We start from the raw sequence: 25,536 nt of genomic DNA, 5'->3' as shown, positions 1-25,536 counted from the left end.
AATATTCTCTTTCTGGTATCATTCAGTTAGATTATGGTTAGATTAAGTTAACTAAAGTGTTAAATGAACATTATAGGGAAAAGGAGGGGTCGGGTTATAAAATCTCCAAAGACGAAGTGCGAATTATAAAATAGGCAAAATGTAAGGTGTGATTTATAAAAATCCTTAAATTTTTTAACAACTTTAGCCGTTATATCTAATTCGGCTTCCATTGGTGCAGTTGGGCCAACTTTAGCCCATCTCGATTAAATTTAAAATTGCAATTTTGGGCCGTACTAGGTCCATGTTGTTAAGACCCAAGCCCAAAGTAATAAACCAAACCTACATAGATACATACATACATTGGGATCCTAGTAGTCATAATTCTCCGTGTGAAAGCCCGTATGGCACTCATGATGCATCCGCAGCAACATACAAGTGATCTACACCGTCGGATGATGATTGATGCCCATGCCACATCATTCGGCCACGCGGCTCATCATGACCCATCGTACTCTACAACATGATGTGGCCATCTATATCCGTTATATCTTGTCGATTAACGTATGTAATCAACGATTAATCCAATGTGGGCCGTCCGATGGGTGTCCTACCCATAGAATTCTAATCGAACGTAAATTACACTTTCGGCCCTAATTTTCCTTGGATAGAGAGGGTTAGTTCTGGAAAATCCACATGGCATTTCCAAATGTGGGACAACGAGAGTGCCTGATCCGGAGTTTGAAAAGGAGTCAAAATATATGTTGTATTTAAGTATTAAGAACCACGAAAGGCCATAATATTGGGCTAAGAATAGTGCCAGCTGGGATGGGTTATTTTCTGAGCTTATATTTATCGGGTCCATCAGAGGGCTCACTCATCGAAATTGGTATCGGTTGGGGGATGGGCCCCACACTGTCTCGCTCTACATAGCTTCGTTTGCTTTCTTCAGCTCGCCGTCTCCTCTGCTCTTCTCTCTCTCTCTCTCTCTCTCCACCTACTTAAGCTTTTCTCTTTCTTATCTTTATTCTATTCTTTTGCCACTTTTGTACCGCGGACGGAGGAGTAGAACGCTAGGGTTTCGACGCCGGCGTGTTTCTTTAATCGGGTAGGTGATTGCAGATCTACGAGGTTTCGATGTTTCAATGGTCGAAATCTACCTTCCCGGCTGCTGCATTCGGTTTCCGTTCGACTGTTAAGTTGTTCGGTTTTTTTTTTTTGTTTCTAGTGCGATTTCGTTGCTTTTTCTTGGTCGGATCTGCGGTTTTACATGGGTGTCGGATGTGGATTTTTTTTAATGTTTCACCGGATCGATCCCGAGCTTTTTGTTTTTCTTTTATTTTTTTTTATTTTTTGTTACTCTAAGGCCATTTGGTTTGGACTTGATAATGCCGTGATGTTCAGATAATTATTCTAATTCTGTACCATGGGATTCTAGCTTAGGGATTTGATGAATGTTATGGGGATTTTTGGATGCAATGTGAGAATAGCGGATGTCTTCAATATATGTTCCTGCCGAGGAAATTCACTTGATACGATTATTGTACTAGATCTTCTTCTTCTTTTTCTTTTTTTATTTAAAAAGATCTCATCCATGTCTGGATAAGGGTGAAATTATTTGATTGGAGCAGTTTGGGCTGGAGTAGTTGCTGTTTCGTTTTGCATTTTATTAGTTGTTTGGTCACAATTTTATCATAACTTACTGCAATTTAATGTTAGAGACTGTTTCACGGTACATTAATATAGTTCTTTGCAGACTCTGGTTTCTGATATTAGAGGATTAAGTTAGCGGGCTCTGCTAATGGGGAAATCTCCAGCGAAATGGTTGAAGACATTGCTTTCTGGCAAGAAATCTGGGAGATCTCATTCAACAAAAGGAAGGGATGCTTCGGTATGTAGCTGGCTTTATGTCATTTTTAGCTCGCATCTATCTCTGTTCCTCATTTTGTCACATAAGAGATCAGAAAGACTGTTCTTTTGTATTAATGAATGATGAGTATCGCTAGCATACAGGCTGAGACTCTTCTCACGTTAGTTCATATATTTGTTTATTTTTCCTGCTCTTATTGCAATGAAGTCCTTCTAGTGAAGTTTGTTGAATCTGCCACTTGTCTAATTTATGCGTGCACCAAAATGAAGCCTCTGATGGACCAACTAACCAATGAATTATTGGTAATTTTAGCTTAAATACTTGCTATATTACCTTTATGCTCTATCAATGCTTATTTATGCCAATCTTTCTACAAGCCATGCTATCAGATTTTTCAAGGAGGCCTTCCACAAGCTACAAATAGAAAACCTAATTTTTTCCATTCTCTCTGTACTCTGTTATATTGTCTCTCTTGACTATCGAACTGATTAAATTTCATTCAATCATGTCAACCACAGATTTACATTTTATAAGTTTATTCAACATATCTTGCATGTTAGCTGAATGTGGTCTTTCATTTCTCAACTGCAGAAGGCTGCAAGTGATAAAGGTAATGTTAAGGGAAAAGACCCTGCTTCTACTGAGAATTCCCCTGTGATCTCTGAGCCAGTCCTTGTGAGCTCTCATAGCAATGAAACAGTTGCAGCACTAGTACAGGGGACACCTTCCAGTTTAGGTGGTGATGGAGTCTTGCCCGTCATAAATCAAGATGTAGATAAACAAGGGATTGCTGGATCTGATGCGCTGAACTGTCATGAAAAATTGAGAGAAGAGCAGGCTGCTACAAAGGCACAAGCTGCCTTTCGAGGTTATCTGGTAATTTTGTCTGCTTCTAATTGCAGTATGCAGATTTTTGTCATGCCAAATTGCTGTAGCATATGTACCATTTCTTGGTGGCTAACATACCCATGATTAAGTACTACACATCTAACATGCTGTTACTTCTCAATTTCAAGTCTTTTGTAAGAATTTGTAGGTCTCTCTCCAACCCCCTACTCTCTATCTTCTGCAGACACATGGACCCACACACACATTACAGCTTTATTGTATTGCTTCATGCTAAAATGTAATTGATGTTGAATCCTCTTCTAATTTTATGCAAAGGGATAGAAACCTGAACTGCTAGTTACTAAAAAATGGTCTGGTTGACACTCTTATTTTGTTTTTATCTCATCTCTGTTGTTTCATGTCCAGTTCTTGATCTCAGATATCAGTTTCACATTAATTGTACAGTGTGTCTTTGAGTAGTTTGCTGATTTCAGCATGCGCTGGATGCAGGCACGACGGGCATTTCATGCATTGAAAGGAATTATAAGGTTGCAAGCCTTAATCCGTGGACATCTTGTGAGGAGGCAAGCTGTTTCAACTCTTCATACTATGCGAGCAATCGTCAGGTTACAAGCATTAGTTCGTGGCACAATTGTCAGACGATCTGGTTTTTCTCTTGACGTCAGCGCAAAGTTTTGCCAACAAAAGGTCATGGTAACTATTTAGAAGAGTTGTACTTTATATTAAATATTCTTTTCCTGTTCTTTTTTTTTTAATTTTTGGTAAAAGTTTCTTAGCTGATGTTTCATTGCTTCATTTCAGGATTCTAATACCTTGGATGCCTGGAAGGAGAAATTGTCCAAAAAATCTTTTATTTATAAGGTAGGTTTAAATTGCCTTTTGCACTAAACAAAAGGCTATCCAATGTTTCTTATAAAGTTAACTACAAATGCAATCTTTTCCACCTATGATTCTTTGGCTTTCCTCGAGGTTGACTCCAAAAGTATGAATGAACCTACTTGAGTAGAGTGCTCATACTCATTGGTGCTTCTTTTGGTCTCTTTACTCTTCAATAGATTCTGCTTCCTCGTACTTATTCCTTCTTTTATCTTTCCTAGCTTTTATCTCGCCCGACTGTCTTAAAGCCTCTACTTATCCAGTATGATCGAGGGGATCCAAATTCAGTCTTCATGTGGTTGGAGAGATGGACAGTATCTCACTTCTGGAAGCCAATTTCCCAACCAAGGAAGATTGATGCAAAATCACAGGCAAGGAGGGGGAATTATGCCATGGAAACTGAATCAGGCAAATCAAAGCGCAGTGTTAGAAGGAATCCTGCTGCGATTGTTGACCCTGGTCAAACAAACATAAATTCTGAACCTGAAAAGCCAAAACGCAGCCTGAGAAAGGTCTCTAGCTCTCCTGCTGATACTACACAAGAACATCCACAAACTGAGCTTGAAAAGGTAAAACGTAGTCTGAGAAAGGTAGCTAAGTCCACTGTGGAAGCATCTGACCATCCAGAGGTGGAAAGTGAGAAGCCGTCCAACTTTGTGCAAACTGTGCCAGGCTCCATATCTGTTTCTCCAGAAGAGAGCAAAGATGATAACTTGAAGGCAAAGAAAGATGCAACCCTGACACCTGACAAGTCTGACTTGGAAGCTTCGTTGGAATATGCAGTAGGTGAGGGGCAGAGTGATGCACCAACAAACATAAGTCCTGCAGTAGGGGAGAGGCAGATTGACGCACTGACCAATGCAAGTTCTGCAGTACCTGAGGTGCCGATTGATGCGCCGACCGATGTGAGCTCTGCAATTGAGGTACAACCGCTGCAGAGCATTGACAACAAAGAGAATGCCTTGGTAATAAATGGCAATTTATGCTCCAAGGAAGAACAACCTTCTGGTGAAGGCCACAAAACCAGCAAGAGGAGGTCTTCTTTCTCAGCAAAATTGGAAAACGGAGAAAATGGTTTACCGAACAGTCCATCTTTACCTAGCTATATGGCTACAACAGAATCTGCAAAAGCAAAACTAAGAGGACAAATTTCACCTAGGTTAGGCTCAGATTCAGCAGAGAAAAATGGCTTCACACGTCGCCATTCTCTTCCATCCTCTACCAGTGGAAAGTTAAATTCACATTCTCCACGCACACAGAGACATGTTCAAGTTAGTGGCAGAAGTGGATTTAAAGGTGACAGGTCGCTCTCTTCTTCAAGAGATGGGACTGGTAAGCACTTTCTTTTGCATTCTCTTTCCTTTCATGACATTGTTGGAATCAACTGCAGACTCTAAGTGTACTTTCATGCCAGCAGATAGAGCAATCCAAGTTGAATGGAAACGTTGATTCTCAAGACGGGGAACTCTCTGAGCACTTCAAGTGGTCAGCGTTGGGATTTGCCTCTATTTGTTTGATTTGTGATGTGAAGATGTGTTGGCAACCATTACTAGGTTTATGAACTGGTTTGTGGTGTGTCTGATGCTGTTTAAATATTACCATATGGTTTTTAATGTTTGTTTTGTATAGCTACAGTACTTCTGGTGGTTTGTTTTGATTTCGTCAGAGCTTGGCAAGGGAAGAACCTGAATACCCTAAGCATGTGAGTTGATCACTCTCATCCGATATGTAACTTTCTTTATACTTTTGCTTTTAAGTTCGTCGCGACCAGTCATGTGATGATGTCGTTGTAAATCAATGTGCTAGACTCTTCTTCTCTCTCTCTCTTTCACTTTTTTATTGTAACTGTAACTCTCCTAAGATCGTTGTCTCAGTGATTCCTCTGATTTGGAAACACATTTGTTCGTCGATGTTATTGTAAATCAATAGACTACATTCTAATGCAGCTGGAATTGAAGAATTCTTGCATTCCTTTTAGGATTAATTATTTCCTGTCCCATGTAACTATCACCATTTTATATACACATTTCCTTTTAAAAAATAAAAAAAAAACTACAGAGACTCTTTACCTAATCAAATTATTAGTTTAAAAAGTCCATATGTAAAAAACTATGATAGTTAATAAAATTAATGATGTAAAAAAAAAAAAAGGCAAACCATCGCATCGAGATTTTTTTATTTATTTTTTGGTCACATTCAACGCGCCAAACCAAGCCACCGTTAACAAATAAATGTAGCTTTTTCCACAATCCACGCCCCACGGCGTTCTATGGTGGAGGTGGTATCAACCCATCTGATGGTTAACCACTTCAATCAGTGAGGTGGTACCAACCCATCTTATGGTTGGTTAACAGTAGGAATTTTAGGATGTCTGACTTCAACCATTATTTGTTGATACCCGAGTAATTTGATTTTTATATAAGAAAGAGCCGTATAAGTCGTTCTGACAATATTTTTCCTTTCTCGTAACCCACGCAAACCACCTCCCTTTCTGATTTGGTCCTCACCTAACTCGGATCTTTTTACGAGAGTAGTAGAACGCTTTGCAAGGTTTACTATGTATTCAAACATCTCCCGCCATGTAGACATTGTCGTAAGCTTGAGGAGATGAATAGAAACGTCTCCTTCGAACTTCCCTCTTTGCCTACGTCTAAATGGAGCGTCGAGTCCTGTCTCTCCTGCAATCCTCTCCGCTCCCCAACCAACTGGAGCAGATCCATGCTGTAATCCTCAAGTCCTACCTCGACCTCACCCCTCTCCTCGTCAACCTTCTATCAAAACCTTCGACTTTACGTTACGCACGTCAACTGTTCGACACAATTCCTCAACCTGATCCCTGGCTCTGTAGCTCAGTCATTTCTGCCTGTTCCAAGCTCTCTTTACACAGAGAAGCCCTCGAAACCTTCTTTTCAGCTCATCGTAAGAACACCCAGATCCCGTTTGTCTCGATTCCACTAATTCTCAAGTCGTGCGCACTTTTAGCCGCACCCTGTGAGGGTAGGCAAGTCCATTCTCATGTTTTGGTTCGTGGGCTTTGCTCGAATGTATTTATCCAAACTGCTTTGATAGACTTTTACTCAAAGACTAATGACATGGAGTCAGCTAGAGGGGTCTTCGATGAGATCCCCTGTAAGGATCCTGTTCCTGTAAACTGTTTGATTACTGGGTATTCAAAATCTGGCAATTTTTCAGCTGCCCGCCAGCTTTTTGATGAGATGCCACAAAGGACATCCTCATCGTGGAATTCGATGATTGCAAGCTATGCTCATAGAGGTGATTTTCATGAAGCTTTGAGATTGTTTGAGATGATGCGAACTGAAAATGCTCAACCAAATGCAATCACTGTTGTGACAGTTTTGTCGATTTGCGCCAAGATGGGCAATCTGGAAACTGGGTTGGAAGTTCGGAAGTTAATTGGTGACAGTAACTTGCGAGCAGACTTGTTCGTATGCACTGCTCTGTTGGAAATGTATGTGAAATGTGGAGCTGTTGATGAGGCACGTTCTGAGTTTGATCAAATGGAACAAAGAGATGTTGTGGCATGGAGTGCCATGATTGCCGGTTATGCACAAAATGGGAGATCAGAAGAAGCGCTCAATCTTTTTGAGAGAATGAAGGCGGAAAACTGTAAGCCGAATGAAGTCACTATTGTCAGTGTTTTATCAGCTTGTGCACAACTTGGATCTGTTGAAATTGGAGAGCAAATTGGAAACTACATTGAGAGCCAAGGATTCACTGTGGGTGTCTATGTGGGTTCTGCACTGGTTGACATGTATTCAAAATGTGGAAATATAGGAAGAGCTCGTGCAATATTTGATAAGATGCATGAAAGAGATGTTGTCACTTGGAACTCAATGATCGGAGGACTAGCATTCAATGGCTTTGCTAAAGATGCAATTGATTTATATGAGAAGATGAGAGAAGAAAATTTCAAGCCAAGTGACATAACGTTTGTGGGGTTGTTAACTGCTTGTACCCATGCTGGCTTAGTTGACTTTGGGCTTAGAGTCTTCAAAAGTATGAAAGAAGATAACAATGTTGTCCCAAAAGTCGAGCACTGTGCCTGTATAGTTGACCTTCTTTGCAGATCTGGCAGATTAAAAGATGCTTACGAGTTCATTTGTGAGATGGAAGTTGAACCTAACGTAGTTATTTGGGGTACTCTTCTGAGTGCTTGTAGAGTACACTCCAATGTTGACCTCGCCGAGCATGCAGTGAAGAAGCTACTAGTGCTGGAGCCAGATAACTCTTCTAATTATGTCCTCCTTTCCAATATTTATGCTAACAAATGTAGATGGGATTCAGCAAGAGAAGTAAGAGATTTGATGAGGAACAGAAGTGTGCAGAAGCTTGCTGCATATAGTTGGATAGAATTGGATGGTATTGTACATAAATTTCTAGTGGAAGATGCATCTCATCCTGAATCAGATGAGATTTATGATGTCGTAAAGGGTTTGGGCTTACATTCAAAGTGGTTTGAATTGGCACCTAAATTTGATTTGGACATTTTCTGATTTTTGAGTGGCTAAACAGCGCACACCAACAGCGAAAGCTTTATTAAGGCAATGCTAACTGTTACTTAATTATCCAAGATAGGGAAGTAATGAATTTGGGATGATTTCTTGCTCTGGTGGAGATGAATTTGGCTCAGCATCAAGGTCAAAAAGAACCTCAGAATTCCCACTAAATGCAGATTCAAGTTGTAAATATTTTATCTTGCCTTCTTTGGTACTATTTTTGAACACCTGTGAATGTAAGGCAAGCGCCGTGATAATCCTAGACCTTCATAACCAAATGCCACAAAGGTCAGAGACAAAATTAACACTTTCAACTACTTTGTGGAAAAAGATTAGTGCATTTTCTTGTCAGGCTACATCACAAGAGTCATATTCCATGCCAAAAGCTCTTTTTCCTCTTATAAAATGAGCATAAAGGAGTCTAAATTTGAGTGAGATGTACTGCGTCCTTGGTTTAAAGATTCCGCTTGACTAAGTTCCAGAGGAAGCAATTATTCTTTGTCTGTTTTCACTTCTATGCACCTTATGTCATTATATACACTTCAAGTTGTACTATCTGTTCTAATTATCCCTATCATTGCAAGTCAAATCTCACACCAACCTTTGATTTAGCCTATTCACATGTGTTGCAGGTACACGACTTCGGCGAATTAACCATGGAGATTTAGCTGGCAGTAAATTCAAATCAAGAAGAGTTGGTAGACAGCTAAGTTTTATGACTTTCTCCAAGTGCAAGAAATGCTTGAACTGCCAAAGGAAGAAGAGACTGGGATAGGTTATGCTTTTTGAAGTAGTCAAAGATGCAAAGAGCAAGTTGATATGTGCCTGACTGCCTACATCTTCACTAGTATTGCCAAAGAAACCCCAATCAGTTAATTTTGCTTTCATGATTGCCAAAATATCCACAATTCTATATGTCTAACTTTCTTAAGAGCTGATATCTCAAACAGTTTCAGATTCAGAAAGAAGTTTATTTTCCTATCTCTGTGGCTTTTACAACTTTCTTGTAGTCATAGTATTCAAATTTTGTGATGGTGAACTATGGTTTGTGGTTGTTGACAGACTTTATAGCTTTATTCTTAATCATTTCTCAATTCAACTAGTATATCATATCTGATGTGCAGTATCTATATCTAGTGCAAACTATATTATGCATGTTTGGTGATTGAGCATTTTTATAGGCTTAACAAACACATTAAATACAAGGCATTAAGTGACAACATGGGGTCCATGAGGCCATGACTGAGCCATGCATGTGGTGATTAAACTCAACTTGCATGCATGAATTTATGTCTCTTATATATATATATTTATATTATTGCCTTTAGGATTCAAGATGGTCTTGCTATTTTTTTTAAAAAAAAAAATTAAGATAAGGGAACAGAAGAAACTTTGAGACTCATCTTGTTGTTAAGGTTTAAATTATTATTATTTTTTGAATTTTATGATAATTATGAATAGCTTATTAGAATTTTAGAAAAGAAATAAAAAAAGGTATTTCCACATGGGCATACTTGTTTGGATAAAATGGTACAACATTAAGGCATGCGCATCTAAGACATACACCCCATACTCATTACAAACATAACCGACAGTCCTCCTTCCTACAGTTATACCCATATACGTATTTATGCGTGTCTAAAGATGAATACCACCCGTTACTAATATGGACCGTAGATTAGAATTGTCGTATAGAATACTGTATGCGGGTGTTCGCATATTATTACTGCCAATAAACAGTCCTCTCCCTCGGTCTTTGCTATATTCCCACTCCCTGCCCGTCCTGCCCGAATTTTCCGCTCTCTCGGCTGCCCGTCCTGCCCGTGCCTTTTTCCTCCTCTATTCTCTCTCCCTCACTCTTGTTGCTCTTCTTACATCTCTCTCCCTCTCTCTCTCTCTCTCTCTCTCTCTCTCTCTCTCTCTGTTATTCTCACCCCCCACCCCCTCCCATTTTTGGCCGGTCCCAATGGTCGGAGACGCCGAACTTTCGGGCAGCTGCCCGCCGCCTCCTTTCTTTGCCTGAAGCCCAAACGGGCAGCTCCATCGGGTAGCGGCGACTCCTTCTAATTCCCTTTTTCCTGGGAACTAGTTCGTTTCCATTAGCCTCGAGTGTCATTCTCGAAGAACCCTAATTAGGATTTCGTAGGCTTTGAGGAAGAACTCAAAGCCGCGGCTTCGTTCTGTTTTGCTGGATTCTTCGACCGGAGTTTTTCTCATTTGTTTTCCTCGAAAATTTCGTAATTTTTGATATAGAGCGGTTTTGGTGCGAGAAAAGTGGTGGGATCTTTTCTCTTCCTGTTTTTTTTTGTGAAATCTTGGTGGGATTAGTGGGGATCTTTAAGATCTTTGATAGCTTGATGATGATTTGAAGTGCTACTGGGGATTTTTGAGTATGGGATTGGAGCCGGAGGAAGTGAAGTTGGAGCGATGGGGAAATGTGGAGAAATTGAAGGGGAAGGGGAAGGGGAAGAAGAAGAAGAATAAGGATGAGGAAAAGGTGGAAATGGGGTGTTGGATTAAGTTCCGACTGATGAGTAGTTGCATATCTTCAAGATCCAAAGTAGATACATCGATCAGTAGTGCCAGTACTCATTGCGGTAATTTGCTGCTGCCGTTTGCTTTATAGATTCATATTAGCTTTGTTTAATTTGGTCAGTTAAATTTTTCATAAATAGTTTTCTTGTCTGAGATGCATATTTGTCGTTTGAGGTGGTGGATCAGTAGTTTTTTTTAGCTATTTCTAGATAATGTGCAATTTTACTTGCTCCATCTTTGCAGTAGTGAATGCCCATTCTGGGCTCAAGCAAATTAAGATAGCTAATTCAGGAATTCTTATTGGCTATTACATTTCAAAGGTTCAGTATCTGGCAATTCTAGTTGCGTGTTTGCTCAGTACTTATTGCCTAGTAACTTGTTTCTACATTTTGTTTGATGCGGTCGTTGTCGTTTCTGGATCTTCGCTCGTTACAATTGTAATTGCTTCATAATTGCAGTAATGGCCATTCTTGGCTATAAAAATTTAGTCTGCTCTTTCCAAATTCTTAATGGATGCTTACTTTGGGACGCTCACTATACCTGGCCATTCTAGTTGCCTTCTTTTGAGTCTGCAATTGATGTTGGCATGTTTTTGCATGCCTTGTAAATATTAGTATCTAAGAAAGAGGCAAGGCAATTTAAGAAGGGGCCCAATGATATTTAGACTCTAGAAGAGATTTAAGTTAGAGAAATGACCTTCAACAAATTGTCAATTGAAAGAAGAGAAACAGTAACAAAGCAATATATTAGACGAACATTTTCTCTAGAAAGCTGGAATAGTTTCTCCTAATGCATGTTTCTATTTTAGGTATATGACTTTTTAATGTTCAGGCAATTTTTTTCTGCCCTACACAAGCATGCTTATCTGTTTGAGTGTCTTTTATGCTAATGATCTGGAGTCTGGACATGAAATACATAGAGTACTTTTTACCTGTTTCCTATTGTACGATGAGCAAAATCTGTTTTGCCTCTGCTTCATGGTTTTTCTTGATCTGTACCTTTAATATTTGCTAGTTCTGTAGCTGGAAAGTTCTTGCTATAGCATTTTAGTTCTTCTAAAACCCATTAGTGACTTCTATTTTATGTATGAATTAGCAGAAAGTAAATCAACAAATGATGGCAGCAGGGATCAACCGGTAGCTCCAGTAGTCTCTGGTTCTACAACTACTAGTAATGCTGAAAGTATTTCATCTACATCTAAAGTAGGCGAGGAACTAAAACTGTCATCTCAGTTACGTAAATTCACTTTCAATGATCTTAAGTGCGCCACCAGAAACTTTAGACCGGAGTCTCTTCTTGGAGAGGGAGGCTTTGGCTGTGTCTTTAAGGGTTGGATTGAGGAGAATGGAACTGCTCCTGTGAAACCTGGTACAGGGCTTACTGTTGCTGTCAAAACACTCAACCATGATGGGCTGCAAGGGCACAAAGAGTGGGTGGTGCGTGGCTTCTTAAATCTTATTTTAAGTTATTGACAGCTAAAGAAGAGCATATACCCTTGCTGTGTTGTTAATCTGGATTACAATATGTGTCCTTAAATCTATTACTTTTTTTGCAGGCTGAGGTTAATTTTCTTGGTAACCTTCGACATCCAAATTTGGTCAAATTGATTGGGTATTGCATTGAAGATGACCAAAGGTTGCTAGTGTATGAGTTTATGCCTCGTGGAAGCCTAGAGAACCATCTCTTTAGAAGTATGTGTGTGACGATCTCTTGGGCTTCCTTTAACTGTTTCACGTATCTTTCCCATTTTTAAGCAAAAGCTTTTCACTCTTTTGTTGAAGCCCTGTACTGTTTTCTCTCGGTGCTATTATTACCTACAAGTAGATAGTAGTCTACCACTGATGTCTTTTTATTATTATTATGGACTGGCTTTTCTTCTTTTACAGATTGAGTTAATTATATTACATAAATGGATGCCTTGGCCCCTTGGTTTTTATAGCATATATGTGTTTTCAAGGTTGGCACCAAATTTTAGACAGAACTGCTTGGTGCCTTAAGAGGACTCATGCTCTATTCGTATACATGTATTGTTAAGGAAAGAAGAAATTAAAAGGATCTCTCTGGTCTTTGCAATACGTTAAAATAAAAGGGGCTCCTTAACCTTTTAATCTTTGATTGCTGTATACTACCCACTCTTTTTATAACATCTCCACTTGTTTATTCTCATGGAAATTCATGATGGCATATGCTCTTGTATTATTATTTAACTCTTTTAGTTGTTCCATCTGGAATGTTGATTTCTCTGTCTTTTGACTTAGTTGTAATAATTGCTATTGATCTTGATATATGCATTAGGATCACTCCCTCTCCCATGGTCCACCAGAATGAGAGTTGCACTTGGTGCTGCAAAGGGCCTTGCTTTTCTTCATGAAGAAGCAGAAAGACCAGTTATTTATCGAGATTTTAAAACATCTAATATTTTGTTAGATGCGGTATGCAAAAGATTCATCTATCCTTTTTTTTTTCTCTCTCTTTGACCTATGTGGTTGATCATCCTAAAAATGTGCTCTTCCAGGATTATAATGCTAAGCTTTCGGATTTTGGTCTTGCAAAAGATGGTCCTGAGGGTGATAAAACTCATGTTTCTACTCGCGTTATGGGAACATACGGATATGCAGCTCCAGAGTATGTAATGACTGGTAAGCATTCAATTAGGCTGTAACTGTCTTCTCTAGTTTGGAACTCAATCTTGTTTGTCCTGTATGTCCTATAAATCTTTTCAAAACATCAGAACTAGGCAACTTCTATACACTACCATACACCAACCTTTTCGATTTCATTCAATCTTTATTCTGTGCATATAAACTTTTGCACAATTTTCTCGTTAACTTCTTTAAATAAATGAGACTAGGCTATGATTTTAAATTTTTAATAAATTTTGTAAGTTATGCCATGTGTATCACACTAGTAGTGCTTCTATTTCATTTGATTCTAAATAGGTTATTTATCACTTTGAAGATTCAATTTACTACTTTACTTTTTGCAGCACATACTACGTAGATTATTTGGAATGCTAGCAGTAAATTGTATTTTGCACATCATACAAATCTGGATGTCAGAACTTCCGTTGGACGTCAATATGCATGTATACAACATACCCTATTTTCCATCATCATGTTCAGTGAATAATGATTTCTTCTGCCAGGATTGTTGTCATTTGAGTTTTTGTTCCTTATGTTGCTTGTTGTTGACTTTTAGCTTATATTAAATTTTGGAGAAATCAATAAATCAGTGCAATTGGGCATGCTTGTAAGTGCCGGACAGAATGAATATATTTAACTGGTATGTCTGATATTTATATCTTCTTAGAGGGGCATTATCCTGTTTCTCTATCTGGGAAACGTGCTTATTATGTTGGACAAAATTTTGCCAAATTAAGTAATTAGTTCCTTTGGGTTGTTAGTCATACAAAAGAAATCTAAGTCATGGAGATCTCTACCTTTTTGTTAGTCAAAGATGCTTATTGTGGTCGTGTTACAGGCATAATGCAGCAAATTAATCTTTCTAATGAAGAAAATGTTCAGACTACTCTAGTTTGGGAACTGTTACAGGCATAATGCAGCAAATTGCTTATAAATGTTAAGTATCTTTAATTAATCTTTCTGATGAAGAAAATGTTTTGGTCACGCCTCCTGTTTTCTGATACTTTGAAGAATGAACTTCCATCATGTTGTTTGTGAAGTTCTCATCTCTTTCAGTTTATTGGTTCCTGGTAAGTGAAGTGATCTGCAAATTTGCTGTGGATTTATGTAGTTCTTTGGATGGCACAGGTCACTGCTTCTTTTGTAGCATTGTTTGATATATTGCCTTCTTATTTCTGCTCATCTTTCTTTTCATTTCCAGGGCATCTGACATCAAAGAGTGATGTCTACAGTTTTGGTGTTGTGCTACTGGAAATGATGACAGGCCGGCGGTCCATGGATAAGAATCGGCCTAATGGGGAGCACAACCTGGTTGAATGGGCACGCCCATATCTAGGCGAAAGACGGAGTTTCTACAGGCTTATAGATCCTCGCCTGGAAGGGAACTTTTCCATCAAAGGTGCCCAAAAGGCAGCGCAACTGGCACGTGCCTGCCTTAATCGAGATTCCAAGGCCAGGCCTCTCATGAGCGAAGTAGTTGAAGTTCTCAAACCGCTGCTTAACCTTAAAGACATGGCAAGCTCTTCATATTTCTTCCAGACTATGCAAGCAGAACGCATTGCTCATACTAGCAGTTCAAATGGAAGAAATGGTCTGAAATCACATAATTCATTTCCAAGGAACGGGCAACAGCCCATGAGGAGCCTCTCAAATGGTCCTCAGGCTTCACCATATCGCCAATCGCCAAAGCCCAATGCAAGACAGCCATAAGAACATTGTTCTCCGTATCTTGAGGAATTAAAAAGGGAAAGATGTAGGCATGTTATGATTTGGTTATCTGGTGATATAACTCATGGATTCTTGTGGATATGAGGGTACTTTGCTACCTTTTTAACGCAGATAAGTTATGGGAAACTTTACTCCGGAGTATTTGGGATGGATGCTTCCTTTTCCTTTACTTATTCAAGGTAATTTCAGATATTTTATACATAACCAGATTGACTTGAGATTTCATAGCCTTATCAGGTTTTATTTGCAAAAAATTGAACAGTAAATTAGCATGCTTGGAGAGATTATGCGGGGTGAGTGGTGTCTACTTTTTCTTTATCCTTCTCTTGCCTCCTGCATTTGTATAATAAACCGAGCTTAAGTAATAGATCAACCATTCTATTCTGCAAATTCTGAACAAATTGTATCATATGATAATTGTAGGAATTGCTGATCATATTTCTTTGTTACTTACCCTCGTTGTGCTTCTAATGCAGCTTTCAAATTCTTGTTGGAAGTTTGAGACGTGTACCATTTTCTTTCACGGAAAGATTAAAAATCCTATTTAGTTGGGGATGATATTAACCTAGCTTTTATTTGATACGTACTAAGAAAACCAAGCGACGTTCTACCATCAAATGGAAACCCATTGCAGATCGATATTAAACTAGCTTTATTTGCTGCATTGTATTACATGATTTCAGTTCCCTGCAGAGGAACTCCATTGTTAGTGTCTGATTGTTTGCACAAAAAGAAATTCGATTCAGCACAAGATTTATACATAATACAATGACATGCAAAGATATCTCAGAGCACTTCCATTTCTACACTTGTAGTAGTAGATAATTAATTATTTACTCCTCCAACCTATCAATTTTATTTATCTTTTATTCTCACCTAGCTTTTGGACATCAAGCAGCCCCTCCTGCTGGAGCATTCGCAGTTCCTTCCAATTCATAGAGTCGTTTTATGATCTCTTCCTTCTTCGATTTCAGAGCATCAATTTTTGCATCAAGCTTCTCTAACTTCATCCTTAGCTTGTTTGTATCTTTAATCTCCCCAACCATTTCCTTCTTCTTCTTCTCTTTCTTTTCTGGGTCTTTTTTCTCTTTCTTTTCTGGGTCTTTTTTCTCTTTCTTTGCTGACTCTGCAACATGGGCTTCCATCTACATGTACAAAGAACAAATGAGATCTTTCAAATCTTCTTCAACTTTATCCATGAACTCTTACAACGATATTATATAACATAAAGAGATTCGCAATTATATGCCTACGATGTTAAGAACAAGCTAAAAAGAAGAAATAGGCAATCAGATCTGACCTTATCTCTCTGTCTTCTCAAGAGTCTAATCTCTTCTTTGCAATTGAGATTTGAAAGCAAAGGTTTTATAGGCAAAGAGCAAAAGGAGGGTCTAACTAAGGGCTTATAGTCCAAAGGTTTTATAACTGGATTGCCTTTTTTACGTTGGATTGTGGGGAGAGGAATGGAGAGTGGACTTGCTCAAGATCCTCAGTTTTTGCCGAAATTAAAGGGAAATGGCTAAGCCAAGCCAAGCCAAGCCAAGCCAACTAGGTGGTATTTTTATATTTTGCGAAATGGTACCTTTTGACAATAAAGTCCAAAATATTTAATTCCATAGAAAGTTAGGGTGTGAAATACAATTTTCTCAAAGTTAGGCCAGTCTCTATGTTTAACTTCTAATTAGTTAGACTCTCTATTTATTTGGATTCTTTTTAATTGGAGGGAATCGAACGGTTGCCAAACTACCAACTGGAGTATCGTACGGCTAGTATCCTCTTATTCGTGCAACTACCATCGCTTAAGACAACGAGGCACAGCTCAGAATAAACTAATAAGAAATTAACAACAGGCAAACGATCTTAGCCGTCCAATGCTGGGAATAAACCAATCGAACGGATTATAAATTGTCTCTGGCCCAGCAACAGCTCATCTCTGACACGCTAAGCGATGGAAATTAGGGTTTAATATTATGGTCCCTAGAGTCCGTATATAAAAATAAAATAAAAATCGTTCTTCCCATTTATCTCCTCCGCCGCCTTTCTCTTCCACTCGATCGATCTCTCGTTAGCTCTTTGGTCTCGATCGAGCGGAGATGGGTCCAGGTCTCTACTCCGAGATTGGAAAGAAAGCTAGAGGTACTCTTCTTTGGAAAAATTTCGCGAAATATTTTTGATGATTTACTACGGTTTTAACCATTATAACACGCACTGTTTTGGTTTGTTTTCGTTTTTCTTATAGATCTTCTCTACAAGGACTACCAGACGGATCAGAAGTTTACAGTGACGACCTACACATCGAATGGAGTTGTGAGTGCTTCATTTTGTTTTGTTTTTTTTTGGCCATTTTGTAGTTTCAGAATGCTAGGGCCTCGGTGTATTTACTGTGATTTAATAGTTTAATTCAAGGGGTTATTTTAAATCTTATCTTTTCGAGCTGCGGGAAATCTTTAGTGTAGTTATTTGGCGTGGATTTATCAGTTCTATGATCGTATTCTAGTTAGGATCAAGTCGTTGATTATATCATCTCCTGTTGGGGTTGACTCTATATCTGACAATAGATGGTGAAAAAGCATCAGAAAAATGTTGAGATGAGAAGGAAATTATCTTTTGTTCTTTATATATAGTCTACATATTAGTTCCAGGTGTTATATATTCCACTGGTTATCATATAAATATGGGATTGCTACATGCACGACTCTTTGTTTCGAAAAGATATTACAAATCTCAGGTCAGCAGACAGAGAATATCTGTATGTTTGTGCTATATTAACTCATCTCTTGCATCAGAAAAATGAAGAATAACTTGACTTATCATGCGCGATGCGGAGTTAATTTTTCATTAGTCAGTGAAACTCTAGCATGATATAGGATAAGTTGACTTTTATACAAACTTATATTATCCAGAGACAAGCTTTATGTTTCCTTTTTCTTCCTGATCTTATTTAGTTTTTTTTAATCTTTCCTAGATCTTTTTATCTCTAGCTTCTTTGGACTGAAACATGTAAACTTTGCCTGAAAGTGCACCCCATTCACTGTATATGTACTGAGCATTACCTTGGTGACATGCTACTGTGGTCACATTTTATAACGTTCAGTTTGCTCTAACGGGTCAAAAAGTGCTTCTAGTTGGCAGGGGATTGGTTGGAGAGTGCTCAGAATGGTGTTAGTATGTGGGAATAAAATTTCAATACCTTGGGATATTTTGCACTATAATTAATTAAGGCTTTTAGCAGCATCATTTTCTATCAGTTGATACTGATAACCTTCCTCGATAAATGTATGTTTATCCAGTCTTGAAGTTATAAGCTGAAGTGTTGTTTGCATCCCTGGTTTTAATTTTGAGAATGTTTTACAGGATTATAAATTTACCTTAAACTTGGCTTTTTTGCAGATTTCTATTCAGAAATTATGGCTTCTAAATTTCTTTTGGCCTTTCTCAGGCTTTTACTATTTGATTTTCCACATTTTAAGTTCAAATCTTTACTTCTTGATTCAGGCAGTTACAGCTTCAGGCACAAAGAAAAATGATTTAATTTTCGGAGAGATTCAGTCTCAGTTGAAGAACAAGAATATTACAGTTGATGTGAAAGCAAACTCAGACTCCAATGTAAGTCTCTCTTGTGCATCCTTTGTCTCTATCTCTCGTAAGATTACTTTCGTATGCATTCTTATCATGTCTACTTACTTTATATAGGTCTGCAATACTTCTACACATCATTATGTTATTTATAAAGGAACATATAGTTGGACTACAAGCAGTTGGCATTAATTTAGTTGCAAATACTAATTCTCTTATGCTGATTAACTCAAACACAAGTGCTTGTTGGGTAGTCTATAGGCACGATTCTTGAGTACATACATGCATAAGGCACTATTCTATTCTGACTTTTATCTTTTGACATCTTTTGCCAGCTTTTAACGACAGTTACGATTGATGAGCTTGCCACACCAGGACTGAAGACAATTTTCAGCTTTGTTGTTCCTGATCAGAAGTCTGGGAAGGTACGTTAAGTTACTCATGTTGCTTGTTTAGGTTACAGTAGTTTGATTCAATAATTTTATGGAGACTTGAAGATTTTAGCTTTTCCTGTTTTCCTCTTCTTGTGCTTGCAGGTTGAACTTCAATACTTACACGAGTATGCAGGCGTTAATGCAAGTATTGGATTGACAGCAAACCCAATTGTTAACATTTCCAGTGTAATAGGAAGTAAAGCTCTTGCACTTGGTGCTGATGTCTCATTTGACACTGCAAGTGGGAACTTCACCAAGTACAATGCTGGATTGAGCATCACCAATGCAGATCTTATTGCAGCGTTGACCCTGTGAGTGATTGCTTAAAAGTGAACTAAAATCTACATAGGCAAGAAACATTCTGTATTAGACTGTTTGTAAGTAAGATAAATCTATACTAGGTAAGTTTCATGTGCTTCGGAAATGCCAAGTTCCTGAATCTAGGCATGCATTAGATTTTTTTTTTTCTTTAAATGATTCCCAAACAACTTTCTCTCAGGAACAACAAAGGAGATAGCCTCAGCGCTTCCTACTACCACTTGGTGAGCCCTTTGTCAAGCACCGCTGTAGGAGCAGAGTTGACCCACAGCTTTTCGAGCAATGAGAACACCCTTACTTTTGGGACCCAGCACGCATTGGATCCTCTTACTTCAGTGAAGGCACGGTTCAACAACTATGGGAAGGCCAGTGCACTTATTCAGCATGAGTGGAGGCCCAAATCATTGTTGACCATCTCTGCAGAGGTTGACACTAAGGCCATCGAGAAGAGCTCCAAGGTTGGCTTGGCTTTGGTGTTGAAGCCTTGATGTGCATTTTTTGGACGCTGGCAATGTATTCCCATTTCAGTTTGTGGTGGAATGGAATAACTTGCAAAAAAGGAACTCCGCCCCAACTTGTATTTGGCGGCATTATTTGCATTTTACGACTCCTGGTTCTGCTAGGCATCTATTGTCAATTGAATGTTAACTTTGTTTCCTTTTGATACTCAAACTATGAGAATAATCCTAGTTTGGCGATTTGGACCTTTATCCTGGCCTGATATTTTACATTCTATTATTCTTCCTTTTCTGAATAAATAAAACGATGAACATAAACGGGTGTTCAAATATGATTTCGTGCAATCATGTGTGGGGTTTGCTTAGCTCTTGTGTGGATTTGCTACTGCGATTATAGTGGCACATTGATCAGTAGTAGAATAATTTTTTTCATGCCAGGCTAATTTTGTTTTCTTTTGTGTGTTTTTTTTTTAAAATTTTATTGTGTGGATGTGATCCGCTGAAGTAATGTTAGTGAGTCATGATCAGGATGAAACAGGTGAGTTTACTCTGCGGTCTAATACTATGGAGGAGCATAGTTGATAGTAGTAAAGGATTATTTATATATAACACACTTCAAACATTTAGCAAATTACACAGCGAATTGAAATGTTTATAAGAAAGATAACTGAGCTTCCACATCAGAGACATAAATATAGTACCAGAAAAGACAAATAAGCCTCCACAAATTATTAACTCCTTGGATAGTGACACTAAGTAGAATTATTGATGAGAACCTTGAAGCAATCCATCCCGGATCTGAGAAGCGACATCCCTAACAGCACCAGGTCCATGAGGAATGAAAACAGCTGAAGATTTCGAGGCAGCACCAATCTCCTTCATGGTGTCAAAGTACTGGGTCACTAAGACCATGTCCATCACATCCTTGGCAGTAGTTCCTGGAACATTGACCGAGAAGCCAAGAACACTGTCCCTCAGTCCATCGACAATTGCTTGCCGTTGGCGTGCAATACCTAGACCAGACAGATACTTGGATTCAGCTTCACCCTCAGCTCGCTTGATTTGAATGATCTTCTCGGCTTCTGCCTTCTCATTGGCTGCCATCCTTAGCCTCGCAGCTGAGCAACAGAAAGGCATACATTGAGAACAAAATCATACGCTCAGAGTATTGTTTACAGCAACTTGCAGAGGACAAATGCTGTAGTGTCAACAGTGTAACATATATCAGCTTACTACATGAATATTATGGGCATCAGGCAGAGAGAAAATATGCCAAAAAAATGCAAGTCATGCATGCAAAAGGAAAATGGAAATCTTTATGAATGTGAGATGACAATTTAGTTGATGAAAGAGAACGAATTTGCTGGTTTTGTTGACACTGAATTTGCCAGAACTTGATTATTACCTGCATTAATTTCATTCATTGCTCGCTTAACATGTTCGTCTGGTTCAATATCAACAATAAGTGTCTGCACAATCTCATAGCCATAAGCTGACATAGCCTTCTCAAGTTCCTCTTCCACAGCTTTTGCTATCTCATTCTTCTGTTCAAAAGCAGCATCCAGATTGAGCTTTGGAACACTTGCTCTGATCACTGTGACAGACAATTCATCAGTTCCTTCCCACAACTGAGAAGTGATCTAAAGTTGCACATAATAGCAGAATTGGAAATATGAGCTAATACTTGGCCTGAAGAATCATTAGGCTAGAAGTAATATAGCTATGATAGTTTGCATGCATGATCTAACATTTCTGGAACTCAATACTTGATGTTCAATTTTCATACCGTCAAACACATAAGCCTGGATTTGGGATCTTGTATTGCTCAGCTTGTAAAATGCATCACTTGCCTTGTCTGAGAGGGCCCGATACTGAATAGATGCAACAACATTGACAAAAACATTGTCCTGCAAGAGATGGACATGATGGCTCAATTAAAACTCAGAGCATTTGGCAGCATGAAATTTGGGAAAACACTTTATCTATGCCTCACCAAGAATAGACAAAACACTGGATCAGAAATAACATTATGCCATGTGAGAACTTCGCAGTATCAATTCCAAGAATACCAAATTGATTGCTCATCAAATTTCCAAGAATGCCAAATTGATTGCTCATCAAATATCTACTTAGGTAAGGTAGATACCCACTAATAAAATCCACCAAATTGAGAACTAAGAAAATTCTCTCATGGCACAAAATGAGAAAGTTACACACCACAGACTCAGAGACTCGAGGCATATTTGAAATCTCTCTTTAATTTATATGTCAAGCAAGATCATACATAAACACAGTAAACAAACCTTTGTCTTTGTCTCACACCGCACATCCAGTTGCTGCAAGCGCAGTGTGAGATGGCCAGCAATCTGACTACCAAAAATCCAAGGAAGACAATGGCACCCTGGCTGAAGCACGTCATCAAACTTTCCAAATCTTTCCTTGATTGCTACAGTAGATTGATCTACTTGTATGCAGCACAGTGCCTGGCCCATGGTCTTCTTCTAGTTATCGAGTTAAGCACCAGCTGAATACATAGAACATCATATAGCCATGCAACACTCACAGAGAAAGATTTATCATAGAAGACGCAATATGATTAAAAACTATAAATGGAAGACCTCATAGCAGCATGTTTTAGCAAGATTCAAATAACTCCCAACATCCACAGACACAAAATAGAAGAAACCAAAAACTTCAGAGTTCATAAAACAAACTCATAGGATAGCAAGAAGGCAAATAATGCAATAGAACCGTATACTATACCGGAGCAAAACAATGTGAGAACACACAGTAACTATCAGAAGAATGAGATATTTATAGACAGGTGGGCCAGAATAACACTGCTGGCACCAATATCCTTTAATAACTCTTTGATTGAAGAAAAGTCAAGACATATTTCTTATTGCCAATTTGCCACAACAAGATAGAATATCCGGCAAAACATTTAAAATTTGCATCCATATGCATGTAGCTTAAAGTATACTCAATGGCAATACATTTTATACAGGGAAGACCAATTATCATTTGTGAATTCTTCTCCATCATGCTAAGATACCTCAAGAAGTAAAAAATGTTGACCATCCTCGATTCAATTATTATTCTAAATACTCGGAATTATAACTCAAGGTAGGTAGCATCTATCGACCCCTGCTTGTAGATAAGCATGAGACCAACCATTCGAGTCAATAAGGAGAAATCAAGGCGTGTGAATGCAATCTAGCCAGGAAGAACCAAGAAAATATCAAGATAATTTCTATACACCCACCTAAATTATTCTTAATATCTATGTAGCATCACTTGATAGTTACAACATGTAACAGAAAACCACCGAATTATCAATCAGAAACAATTTGTGGTCGTTGGACGCGAAAGAACCAAAACAAGGCCAAAAGATTTCAGGGTTTCTAATTGTCCTCTAGCTCTCTAAATTTTTCTCTATAAACAAGACAACAAGAACAAGAGAGTTCAATTATCCCCCAGGAGCAGTACATCATAAGAACCAAGAAGAAGTCGTCCAAAAACTAGGTCGCAATCGATTTTCCAATGAGGAATCGCATGTCGAAATCATCTTACCTTCGTTTCTCGAAATTTTCTCTACCTCTCTTTGGTGTGTAGCGAAGAGAAATGGGGACAAAAAAATAAATAAATAAAATACTCAGCTTTATGTTGCTTTTGTCTTCCAGCGTTAGAGATGGGAGATGGAGATGGAGATGGAGATGGGAGACAGAGACGGGTATGAGATTCTTATTTGAGTTGTTCCGGAGGAACATTAGATGAGGAGGAGGAATTTAATATTTTTTTCGGAAAAAGAAAATAAGATAAATCTTGATTTGCTGCTTGTAAGATTGTATCAAATTTGGCTTCAGGATACTCCTCCTATCGGGCACGGATAGGGTTACCAGCCCAAGAGATCACGACCGCGATCGCCGACCGCCTCCATGGTGGTATGCATCAATTGGATTGATGCAAAGTTTAATCGCTGACGTGGTTGAGCTCTAAATGGTTGCACTGGATTCTCTGCTACGATCATCTGAGCGAACCCTCGTCTTATCCGATTAAAACTTGGTAATGCAGATAGGAGTTGGTGTTATTTTCTTTAATAAAGAAAAATTATTTCATTAATCGCCACTGTTATAAAGCATAATTACTATCGTAGCCTATATTTCTATCATAGTTAGCATGATAAGAGGACAACAAGTGTGTTACTTATTGGCTTGCACTTTTTTTTTTTTTTTTTTGAAATTGAGCTATAATTAGCTATTAATAAATGACAGCCGTGGGCTCTACCCCACAGCGCCCAAGTCATACAACTCTTGAGGGATTGGTTCCCCGGCTCGCAACATGCCGGGCCGGGTTGAGGCCAATCCTCTCACTGCGGCCCAATCGGCCATCCTGTTACCGCTCCTCCTAACATGGCTCACAGTAAACTCCACTAACCCATTCATATGGGTTTTACAATCGCGAATAAGACTACTAATCTGCCAAGGACATGCCCTCATCTCCTTCACTATCATCACCAGCAGCTCGGAGTCTAATTCCATCTCCACTGGCTGCTCCGCCTCCAGCAGCCTCAGACCCATACGGAGGGCCCAGGCTTCAGCGAACAGGGCCGACACCGCCGGTGCTGGTTCCCATCTGGCTGTTACTATCTGTCCCCTATCATCTCTGATGACTGCCCCCGCTCCGGCTTGGCACGCTCCCGCCCGGAATGCACCGTCAGTATTCAGTTTCACCCAGCCCTGTCTTGGTCTGCGCCACTCAACTTGTGTTGGTCTTCCCACCAGAGTCTTTGCTGTCTTCACCGTCGCGTACTCGTTAGTCATGACCAGGCATCGTCTCGCCACACCGGCTGCACCCTCCACGCTCTCACCAAACGCTACTCTATTTCACTGCTTCCAAATACCCCAGCACGTGGTCGCTATTAGCGCCCTGACATAATCGTCGCCAACATTCCTCTTCCCCCACGCGGTTACTATCCAGTCCGGGTTCACTGAGGCACATATCTCCTCAGCCTCCGGAATTGCCGTGCCCACCTCGGCCCACACCTCTTTGCTGTATCGGCAACCGTAGAACAAGTGGTCGCTGGTCTCACTAAACAATCCACATAAACTACATCTATCCTCTCCACCTACCCGAATAGCATGCATCATCTCTTTTGTAGGTAGTCTGCCCCATAGAAGTTTCCAAACGAAAGTTTGTATTCTTGGCGCCACCTTTAGCTTCCACAGTTCCCACCATCTAGGCCACACTTCACCCTCAGTAGGCTTAAGAAAACGATAAATAGATGAAGCCTTCGGAATCCCCAGTGTGTGAGGCCACCAGATCCACGTGTCCTTGACTCCCGCGGTAGCCATGGCTGTGCTAGCGATCTCAAAGGCCAACTCCACCTCAGCCACAGCCACGAGGTTGTGCCCGCTGTTCACTCTGCTCCTAAGCACCTCCACCACTAGAAGATCCGTGCGCAGTAGGTCCTGGTGCATGATACGCGGTTGCCACCTCCATGGCACCGCTGATGTCCACGGATCGTCCGCAGCAGCCGACTCGTTCCCATCACCAATCAGCTTCCTGCAGCCCATTCTGATATCTCGCGCAGTCTTATATAGGACATTCCAGATCCCCGACGCCCTTCTCCAGAAACCCTGCTGCCAAGGGTGCAAGCCACCGTACTTTTCCTTCATAACTCTGATCCATATTGCGTTCTCCCCATTAAGCAGGCGGAACACCTGCTTACCGAGCAGACTGGTTCTGGATAGT

General features: G+C 39.5%; 5 protein-coding genes and 1 long non-coding RNA gene across 16 annotated transcripts; 4 read left to right on the top strand and 2 right to left on the bottom strand.

The window, feature by feature from the left end:
• Positions 1 to 928: 928 nt before the first annotated feature.
• LOC140771127 (protein IQ-DOMAIN 31-like) lies at positions 929 to 5,519 on the top strand. Of its 4 annotated transcripts, none has more exons than XM_073112535.1 (7): positions 929 to 1,087; positions 1,736 to 1,870; positions 2,441 to 2,725; positions 3,188 to 3,385; positions 3,500 to 3,559; positions 3,796 to 4,906; positions 4,989 to 5,519. In XM_073112535.1, the coding sequence occupies exons 2-7, from the start codon at positions 1,781 to 1,783 to the stop codon at positions 5,021 to 5,023; spliced, it is 1,779 nt and encodes a 592-aa protein (XP_072968636.1). In that variant the 5' UTR covers positions 929 to 1,087; positions 1,736 to 1,780; the 3' UTR covers positions 5,024 to 5,519. The 4 variants fall into 4 exon arrangements, with proteins under 4 accessions (XP_072968636.1, XP_072968635.1, XP_072968633.1 ...); XM_073112534.1 differs by having other exon boundaries at positions 3,188 to 3,391; positions 4,992 to 5,519; XM_073112532.1 differs by having other exon boundaries at positions 3,188 to 3,391.
• Positions 5,520 to 5,861: 342 nt separating this feature from the next.
• Positions 5,862 to 9,165, top strand: LOC140769527 (pentatricopeptide repeat-containing protein At1g08070, chloroplastic-like). Of its 5 annotated transcripts, none has more exons than XM_073110251.1 (2): positions 5,862 to 6,847; positions 6,929 to 9,165. In XM_073110251.1, the coding sequence occupies exons 1-2, from the start codon at positions 6,229 to 6,231 to the stop codon at positions 8,086 to 8,088; spliced, it is 1,779 nt and encodes a 592-aa protein (XP_072966352.1). In that variant the 5' UTR covers positions 5,862 to 6,228; the 3' UTR covers positions 8,089 to 9,165. The 5 variants fall into 5 exon arrangements, with proteins under 5 accessions (XP_072966352.1, XP_072966351.1, XP_072966350.1 ...); XM_073110250.1 differs by having other exon boundaries at positions 5,862 to 8,232; positions 8,724 to 9,163; XM_073110249.1 differs by having other exon boundaries at positions 5,862 to 8,276; positions 8,724 to 9,163.
• An 832-nt stretch (positions 9,166 to 9,997) lies between these two features.
• On the top strand, positions 9,998 to 15,488 carry LOC140769539 (serine/threonine-protein kinase PBL34-like). Of its 2 annotated transcripts, XR_012105923.1 has the most exons (7): positions 9,998 to 10,688; positions 11,725 to 12,062; positions 12,182 to 12,317; positions 12,922 to 13,058; positions 13,142 to 13,265; positions 14,470 to 15,175; positions 15,473 to 15,488. XR_012105923.1 is itself a non-coding variant. In XM_073110263.1 (6 exons), the coding sequence occupies exons 1-6, from the start codon at positions 10,484 to 10,486 to the stop codon at positions 14,976 to 14,978; spliced, it is 1,449 nt and encodes a 482-aa protein (XP_072966364.1). In that variant the 5' UTR covers positions 9,998 to 10,483; the 3' UTR covers positions 14,979 to 15,403. The 2 variants fall into 2 exon arrangements, 1 of the variants encoding a protein (XP_072966364.1); XM_073110263.1 differs by lacking the exon at positions 15,473 to 15,488 and having other exon boundaries at positions 14,470 to 15,403.
• Positions 15,489 to 15,633: 145 nt separating this feature from the next.
• LOC140769541 (uncharacterized) lies at positions 15,634 to 16,493 on the bottom strand. The gene is made up of 2 exons (XR_012105924.1): positions 16,297 to 16,493; positions 15,634 to 16,141 (listed from the first exon to the last, which is right to left on the bottom strand). It is a non-coding gene; the product is annotated as an uncharacterized lncRNA (long non-coding RNA).
• A 481-nt stretch (positions 16,494 to 16,974) lies between these two features.
• LOC140769540 (mitochondrial outer membrane protein porin 1) lies at positions 16,975 to 20,032 on the top strand. Its single transcript, XM_073110264.1, has 6 exons — positions 16,975 to 17,132; positions 17,236 to 17,303; positions 18,492 to 18,602; positions 18,908 to 18,997; positions 19,109 to 19,317; positions 19,506 to 20,032. Exons 1-6 carry the CDS (start codon positions 17,090 to 17,092, stop codon positions 19,810 to 19,812), a joined length of 828 nt encoding a protein of 275 aa, XP_072966365.1. The 5' UTR covers positions 16,975 to 17,089; the 3' UTR covers positions 19,813 to 20,032.
• Positions 20,033 to 20,364: 332 nt separating this feature from the next.
• On the bottom strand, positions 20,365 to 23,483 carry LOC140771034 (hypersensitive-induced response protein-like protein 1). Of its 3 annotated transcripts, none has more exons than XM_073112391.1 (5): positions 23,356 to 23,483; positions 22,086 to 22,306; positions 21,569 to 21,689; positions 21,188 to 21,376; positions 20,365 to 20,900 (listed from the first exon to the last, which is right to left on the bottom strand). In XM_073112391.1, the coding sequence occupies exons 2-5, from the start codon at positions 22,272 to 22,274 to the stop codon at positions 20,545 to 20,547; spliced, it is 855 nt and encodes a 284-aa protein (XP_072968492.1). In that variant the 5' UTR covers positions 22,275 to 22,306; positions 23,356 to 23,483; the 3' UTR covers positions 20,365 to 20,544. The 3 variants fall into 3 exon arrangements, with proteins under 3 accessions (XP_072968492.1, XP_072968493.1, XP_072968491.1); XM_073112392.1 differs by lacking the exon at positions 23,356 to 23,483 and adding an exon at positions 22,546 to 22,566; XM_073112390.1 differs by lacking the exon at positions 23,356 to 23,483 and adding an exon at positions 22,401 to 22,539.
• Positions 23,484 to 25,536: the final 2,053 nt, after the last annotated feature.

This window comes from Typha angustifolia, chromosome 11, assembly GCF_048772165.1.
Source record: "Typha angustifolia cultivar Huaian chromosome 11, ASM4877216v1, whole genome shotgun sequence".
Lineage (NCBI taxonomy): Eukaryota > Viridiplantae > Streptophyta > Magnoliopsida > Poales > Typhaceae > Typha > Typha angustifolia.
This window is presented reverse-complemented; position numbering and strand designations above follow the sequence as displayed.